Source organism: Polistes fuscatus, unplaced genomic scaffold (genome assembly GCF_010416935.1).
Source record: "Polistes fuscatus isolate 324 unplaced genomic scaffold, CU_Pfus_HIC Scaffold71, whole genome shotgun sequence".
Classification (NCBI taxonomy): domain Eukaryota; kingdom Metazoa; phylum Arthropoda; class Insecta; order Hymenoptera; family Vespidae; genus Polistes; species Polistes fuscatus.
The window spans coordinates 83,424-91,854 of record NW_025113153.1 but is presented as its reverse complement, the minus strand read 5'-3'; the positions used below and the strand labels follow the sequence as shown (position 1 = coordinate 91,854).

Sequence of the window (8,431 nt, the reverse complement as noted above, 5' to 3'; positions counted from 1 at the left end):
AATTTAAAATATGAAATAAATTTAAAAGTTAATTATAACTTAAAAAACTTTTTTAATTTTAAATGTTTAACATATCTTAAATTTTAAAATTTAAAAAAAATCTTTAAAATATTTTACGTTTTTAAATTAAAAAAATAAAAATAAAATTTTATATTTAATAATTTAAATTCGACATTTTATGTTGAAAAAATCAAATTTAAGTCGAGGAAAAAGTAATGAAGTAATTTAAATTGCATGATTTCGTTCATATTTTTTCTTATTTTTAAAGTTAATTTGTATTGAGTATCATTGAATTCTAATTTGACAATTTTACAAAATTAAAATTTGTGGAGAAAAAAAGTTTGGAATATCAATAAAAGTTTCAATTATAAAACTATTGAAATTTTAATAATTTTAAAGATTTCAAATTTTTTTTAAATTAAAATTAAAATAAACATTTTTATCATATATTTTCACATTTATAAGAAAAGTGCAGTGGAAAATTTTGTTTTTAATATTGAAATTTAAATATAAATCAATGAGACATCATGTATTAAAAAAATTTATTTGAGTAAAAAATTAACATTATCCTACTGATAACGCTTTAATTTGTAGGTATATTAGTTAGCACCGTTATAGTACAAATGGAACGAGAAATCGATGAGGAATTAAAATATGGTAAAGAAGAAGAAAATAATGATAATGCGGAGCAAATAATTGCACCACTAATCGTTACTGTTCGATAAAGACACGAAAAAAACAGAAAATTATACGAAAACACAGATTTAATATACGAAAAAACTACAAAAACTGATATAATGATAATAATAATTAAAAAGGAGAGCGGCAAGCTTATATAGCTTGCCAGGTAAAACCAATGGTATGTTTCATGACACAAAGAAAGAAAAAAAAGGCAGTGAAACCAATTCCACGAAAGAACGTGCTTAAAGCAGCATTCTTATCGTGAAAGCCTAACATACTCCCCCGGTTGATACTGATCAACATTGAACGGTAAAGGAATTATTTGAGTAATTGATCTAACGATTTCTCCCTGAATGGTCCTAACAGTAACCACCCTTACAATATCATCATTTCCAGGATGAACCTTAGAAATTCTACCTAATGGCCAAGCAGTGTAGGGCTGAAAATTTCCTTTGATTATAACCAAGTCCCCGACTTTCACATTGGGTTTCTTTCTTTTCCACTTTAACCTCGCCTGTAAAGTATTTAAATACTCTTTGGTCCACCTAACCCAAAACTGTTGAGCCATTCTTTTAACTAAATCCCAACGCTTTATTAAATTTTGAGTTGACGAAGACATATCCTTTTCTGGAAGAGCAGTGCCAGATATACCGAGAAGAAAATGGTTTGGAGTCAGAGCCTCCAGATCACCTGGTTGCGTAGATAAGGGACATAAAGGACGAGAATTCAAAGAAAATTCTATTTGAGTCAAAATTGTGTAAAATTCTTCAAATGTGAAACTACTACTCCCAATGCTAACCTTGAGGAGACGTTTGACGGACTTTATGCCAGCTTCCCATAGACCACCCATATGAGGTGTGAACGCTGGAAGAAAGTGCCACTGAATAAATTCATTGACTAAGAACTGAGTTATGGGGCCATCCTTTTTCATTTTGTGATAAACTTTTTCAACGCTTCAAACTTGTTCCTAGCCCCTAGAAAATTGCGGCCATTGTCAGAGTAAATATCATTAGGCTTTCCGCGCCGCGAAATAAAGCGTTTTAACGCGGCAATGAAGGCCTCGTCAGTTAGATCAGATACTAACTCAAGATGTAATGCACGCGTTGAAAAGCACACGAACAAGGCCATATATGCTTTTTCCAAAACGTTACATCGTCCCTTGTTGCGTTTTAACATGAAGGGTCCTGCATAATCGACGCCGCATCGGGCAAATGGCCTGGATGGGATCAAACGATCCTTAGGAAGATCTCCCATGATTTGATTCAAAGTCTGAGCTCTTAATCTTATACATGTTGTGCAATTATAAATTCGTTTTTTGATAGCTGACTTGGCGCCAATAATCCAGTAATTATCACCAATGATGGATGCAGTTAATTGACATCCCGAATGAAAATGTTTCTGGTGTATGTAATCTATGACATTATTTGTGAGTTGACCATGTTTGTACAAAATGATAGGGTGCTTTTGAGTAAACGGAATTTCTGAATTTCGGAGGCGACCACCAACCCGAAGAATTCCCTCTTGGTCAATAAAAGGATTAAGATTTATAAGCTTGGAATTGGACTGCAAAGACTTCTGGCTCTTTAATGAAATCAAATCATTTGCAAACTGCATGCCTTGATGCATTTTAATCAATGCATTCAATGAATGACGAAGTTCTAGAGTAGTTAGCCAAGACGGGAATGACTCTTTTCTATATGATCTTAAAAAGCGATAACAATAGGCAATAACCCTGATTGAGCGAGTGTAAGTAGAAAATCTATCGTTAAGGTCTGAGTTATTGACGATAGTCTGGATGCATGCGATTGTCGTTCTAGCCTCAGAATCAGGAGCCTTATTAATCGGAATAGTTTGAGGCGGCCAATTGTGACGAGTTATTAACCACGATGGGCCTGACCACCACAGCGTATGATTTAAAATTTTACGTACGGGCAATCCCCTGCTCGCCAAGTCAGCAGGATTATGCTCTGTAGGTACATATTTGAAGGAATGAGGGATATCCTTTAACAGCTCATGAATTGTGGACACTCTGTTTGAAACAAACACCTTCCAATTACGGGCAGGAGAACGAACCCAGCTTAATGCTATTTGGGAATCAGACCAAATATACACGTGATTTACCATGGTAACAGAAGATACGATTTTTTTAGCTAACTTTGCGGAAATAAAAAGACCACATAACTCTAGCCGAGGGATGGTGAGCGGTTTAAGTGGTGCAACGCGAGTTTTTGAACAAAATAAACGTGATGAACGATCGTTATTTTTTGTGATGGATTCAATGTATGCTACACAAGCATAAGCTGCTTGAGAAGCATCCGAGAAAATATGAAGTATAAGATCTTCAGGTGCACAATCAAGAGATACTGACCGAGAAATCTGAATTGAGCTTAATTGAGTTAAATCATAATAAATGTCATTCCACGATGAAGACAGGACAGAGTTGAACGGTGTGTCCCAATCAAGTCGGCTAAGCCAAAGTTGCTGCAAGAATATTTTAGCCTTTATTACAATAGGAGATAAAAAACCCAATGGGTCGAAAATGCGTGAAATTGCTGATAAGGCAGTTCTTTTAGTGTGATTCGTCTTAGCAAAGTGTACAGTATATTGAAAGGTGTCAGTAGTAGGCTGCCAGTGGAGCCCTAATAAAGGAATAGCTGAGCTATGAGAATCGGAAAAGTTTATAGGTTCTACAATGGAGTCGGCTAACGATTTTAATAGTTCAGGTCGGTTTGAACACCACTGCCTTAAAGGCATACAGCCAGCGTTGGTGACGTAAATCATTTGATCTAATAAGACTTGAGCACCCTCAATGGAATTACTACCAGTTACAAGATTATCGACATAAAAGTCATTTTTTAATGCGTGAGCGGCGACAGGATGCGTAGTCTTATAGGAGTCTGCTAAAAAGTGGAGTGAGCGAATGGCCAAAAAAGATGCTGATTTGGTTCCGTAGGTAACAGTGGATAATCGATAAGTTTTTATGGGCTCGTCGAAGTTGGACCGCCATAAAATTCGACATAAGTCCCGATCATCAGGAGCAAGAGAGACCTGGCGGTACATTTTCTCAACGTCCGCCACTAAAACTATGGCATAGAGTCGAAACCGGCATAGTAAGGTGAATAAGTCATCTTGAATCGTGGGTCCTAAAGCTAAAATATCATTCAACGATCTACCATTTGACGACTTGGCAGATCCATTGAAAACGACGCGAATTTTTTTGGTATCATTAATTTTTTTAAAAACCGCATGGTGAGGTAAATAGAAAATTTTTGAGTTGGATTCATCAGCCATGTCATCATGAACTATCTCCATATGGTTCAACCTTTCGTACTCTTGCATGAACTTTATATAGCTAGCATTTAGCTCGTCGTCTCGTTTGCGACGATTTTCCATTAGTATTAACATTCTCAAAGCATGATGTTTGGATTTTCCAAGATTGTGCTCAGGTAGTGAGGGCTCTAGCGGAAGCCGAACCTGAATGCGACCCGACGGTAAACGAGAAACCGTAGAAATAAAAGATTGTTCGCAAAACGAATTCTGATTAACATTTTCCTGAGGAAACTCCTCAATTTCCCAGAACCGCTGTAGCGTGGTTGAAATTTCAGGGAACGCACATAAAGTCACGGAACGCATTGCTTTTAAGCTTTCTGTGGAAGTTAATTTTCCTATAACAATCCAGCCAAAGACTGTACTACGCAACGAGGGCAAGTTTGGAGAGAGCTTGATTTTCAATGGAAGTAAGATATCGTCATAAAACTCGGCACCTAGTAGTATGTCAATTATCCCTGGTTGGAAGAACGTGGGATCTGCCAGATGGTATTGCTTTAAAAAAGACCATTCCTTAATGTCAATAGGAGCAGCAGGTAATGTTTGAGTAATTTTATGAGTCACTAAGAATGTGCCATTTGCATGGAATTGCCGGTAGGCAGAAGAAATAGAGCAATCGGTCGTGAAAAGGGTTTTTGAATTTGACATATTGATGCCAGAAATTCGAATGTCCGACTTTAACAATTTTAAGCCAAGGTGGTTGGCTAACTTTCGTGTGATGAAGTTGGATTGGGAACCCGAGTCCAACAAAGCTCGACATGTGTGAAAATTACCAATCTTATCTTCTATTCTGACTAAGGCAGTGGCTAAGATTACTTGATTGGAAATGTTGGATGTGTGCAAGTTTGAATTAATTTGTGCCTGAGCAGAATGTGGTTCAGAAAAATGAAGCAAAGTATTATGTCCCTTATTACACGTTTTACATTCTCCCCAGCTGCAGTGGTTTACTGTGTGCGCTTTTCCAAAGCATTTTAGGCATAATTTCTTTTGTCTTATTAAGTCAAAGCGCTCCTTAGGAGAAAGAGCTAAAAGCCGACTACACTTAAAGGTTTTATGATTTCCAGAATTACATATATTGCATGTCTTATTTGAATTGGCCACCAAATGAGTTGTTGGCCGCGTAATTTTAGCAAATTTTGAAGAGTCAGATTCAGACACTTGATTGCTAAGCGCAAAACACCTTTTTTCTATGAAATTCTCTAGCATTGAAAACTCTGGCAACTCATTATCCTTTAATCCCAAATCCCACTCTTTACGGGTAATAGAATCAAATTTTGAGGTGAGCATGAATAATAATGGAATCCCAGTGTTGAACCTCTAGATTGAGAGCTTTAAGAGCTCTTAAGTGCTTGTTAGCACAGTCTAATAAGTTTCGAAGTTCAGAACAATTTTCTGACCTAAGAGAAGGTAAATCAAATAAGCCTTTCAGATGATAATTTACTAAAAGTTTTTTGTTATTGTACCTATCTACCAATGATTTCCAGGCGGATTCATAATTATCCGCCGTTACGGGAATTGAGTCGATTATATTTGATGATTCTGCAGTAAGGCAGGATTTTAAGTAATGAAATTTTTTAATATTGTCAATGTTTGGATCATTATGAACCAGTGAAATAAATGTGTCATGAAAAGAGTACCATTGACTTACCAAACCCTCAAATTTAGGCAGCGAGATTGGTGGCAATTTGTTTCTGGGTTCGGATCGGCTAACATTACTGGATCGGCTATCATTGGCGGAGAATGAAGGTACTTGAATGGACAAATTATGGAGCTTGGCTTCAAATTGTGCTTGTAAACGAAAATATCTATCTTCAAATTCCTGCAAGGAAGTTGAACTGGTGCTTGTTTCTTGAATTTCTAGAAATTTATTATATATTTGGGGCATTTTATCGAATCTCGCTTTGATGTCGAACGAAGTTGTGTCATCATTAATGTTTGACATGAAATTTTCAAATCTCGTAAGTTGCCCCTTTAGAATTGCCATAGGGCAGTTCGTTGTTGCTAATTTGGTTGCCATTATCCGGCTCGAAGGACCAAAATATGTTCGATAAAGACACGAAAAAACAGAAAATTATACGAAACACAGATTTAATATACGAAAAAACTACAAAAAACTGATATAATGATAATAATAATTAAAAAGGAGAGCGGCAAGCTTATATAGCTTGCCAGGTAAAACCAATGGTATGTTTCATGACACAAAGAAAGAAAAAAAAGGCAGTGAAACCAATTCCACGAAAGAACGTGCTTAAAGCAGCATTCTTATCGTGAAAGCCTAACAGTTACCAATAACCTACATGATTTAGATAATATGGTTAAAGATTTAGTTGAAATTTGTTCGTGCTCAACTCAATTTCCTATGATTCGTGTCAGTGATGGAAAGTATCGAATTGGTGATTCGAAAATCTTTATTTTGTTCGCATTTTGCGAAGTCGTATTATGGTAAGTAAAGTTTTGTGTAATTGTGTGTGTGTATGTTTTTTTTTTGAATTAATGTCCTTTTTTTACAAACAATTTTATGAGTTTCTCAATTTATTTAAAATTTTGTTCATACTAATTTCTTTGTTTAATCTTTTTTTCTAATGCTTAAATTATTTGAATAGCTATCTTTTTTCCTTATTATTTTTCTTGTCTTTTTAAATTAATTCTTTTTTTTTTGCCCTAATGTTTAAATTATTTTTTATTTATCTTAAAAAATTAGTTGTTTTTTAATTTATTTATTCGAATTAATATTATTATTTATTTTTTTCCTCTAATTATTTAAAGTAATTTCTATTGTTTATTTTAACTTTTTGCTTTTAATTGTTTAAATTCATTTCTTGTTTTTATCTTTTTTCTTTTTGATTATTTAAATTATTTTATATTGATTTTTTTTGTGTAACTTTCTTTTTTTTTCTGATTGTTTAAATTATTTTCTATTGTTTATTTAAATAACTTTTTTTTACTTAATAATTTAAATTATTTTCCATTATTTATATTTAATAACCATTATTATTCTTTTTTTAAATTAATTTCTTTTATTTGTTTTTATTTTTTATTTTTGCTTTTAATTATGAAAATTATTGTTTATTATTTATCTAAATAATTTTTAAATTTATTTATTTTATTAATTTATAATTTTTTTTCTCTTATTTTTAAATTAATTTCTATTTCTTATTTTAACTAATTAAATTTTTCCCTTTAATTGTTTAAATTAATTGTCTTTTGTCCCTTTTTGTTTAAATTATTTTTTTATTATTATTTTAAATAACTATCTTTTTTCTCTAATTGTTTAAAATTTTAGAAAATCAATATTCTTTTATCTTTTCTTTTGAACTTTTTTTTTAAATTTGTTTTTAATTAATTATTAACTAATATTAGATTAAGGCTTTGATTTATGATTCAAATCATTATTTGTGTGATTAAGTGATTTTATTATATAGAAGATTGTTTAATTACATTTAATTTAGAAAAAAGGTTTTTAATTTTTTATGAATTTCTACATAATAATATTTTCCAAAAAAATTTAAATTATTGTTTAAAATTTTGCAAAATACAAAAATCGTTTAAATTATTTAAAAAAACCTAAAATTATTTTATTTTTCATAAATAAAAGGCAAATTTCATTACAATGTAATTTAAATTTTATTTAAATTTTACAAAAAAAATTATTATATTTACACAATATTTATTAATTTTGATAAATACATTTTATCTTACAATATTTTATAAAAAATTAAATTAAATTTTATTTAATAACATAATATAGATTTACTTAATAAAAAAATAAAATTAAAACTGTTGAAAAATTTTTAAAAAAATACAAAAACAGCTTAAGAATTTAAATAATTTTACAAAAAAAAAAGAAATAATATTTTGATTTTTACATAATAAATAATTATTTAAATAAATAACTACAAATTTTACGTAGCAATATTTACAAAAAAAATACTAAAACTTTTAATTTTTTTTAAATAAATAAATAGATGAAAGTTATTTGCAAAATATGGACAAATTGTTTACCTTGGTAGACAATTTAAAATAAGTTGATGAAAACAACGACAATATTGACGATAAAATCGAATCGGATCCAGTTATGAAATCGTTGAAAAAAATGATGCATAAATTTATATCAAAAGAATCATTATATCCGTATATTAAAGTAAGTATTATAAATTTGTTTTAATTAAAAATAATAATCATTTTTTCATCTAAAAATCGTTTACAGAATTTGGTAAAGTTATTTCTGGAGTGGTTATATTGTCATCGAGAAAAGTACAATGCAGAAGACTTTAAACGTTTCGAATTGCAGTTTGAAAAAATGGCTGAAATTTGCAACGAATTCGAGAAGCTCGACGAATTAAAAGCTAGCAAGAAAGGAAAAAAGTTGCACTTTGAGCAGGTTTATACGTTAATGGAACAGGTAAAGAGAATATATTTTGTT

The 8,431-nt window shown here is 31.4% G+C and overlaps 1 protein-coding gene across 1 annotated transcript; it reads right to left on the bottom strand.

Moving 5' to 3' along the window:
* Positions 1-1,608: 1,608 nt before the first annotated feature.
* Positions 1,609-6,025, bottom strand: LOC122524512. The gene is made up of 2 exons (XM_043646827.1): positions 5,324-6,025; positions 1,609-5,238 (listed from the first exon to the last, which is right to left on the bottom strand). The coding sequence occupies exons 1-2, from the start codon at positions 6,023-6,025 to the stop codon at positions 1,609-1,611; spliced, it is 4,332 nt and encodes a 1,443-aa protein (XP_043502762.1).
* Positions 6,026-8,431: the final 2,406 nt, after the last annotated feature.

Excerpts from the sequence above, each read along its gene's own strand:
- LOC122524512 (XM_043646827.1), bottom strand. The coding sequence starts at position 6,025 with ATGGCAACCAAATTAGCAACAACGAACTGCCCTATGGCAATTCTAAAG. Across the intron at positions 5,239-5,323 it reads TTAAAGCTCTCAATCTAGAG|GATAATGAGTTGCCAGAGTT; the intron begins GTTCAACACTGG and ends TTGGGATTAAAG.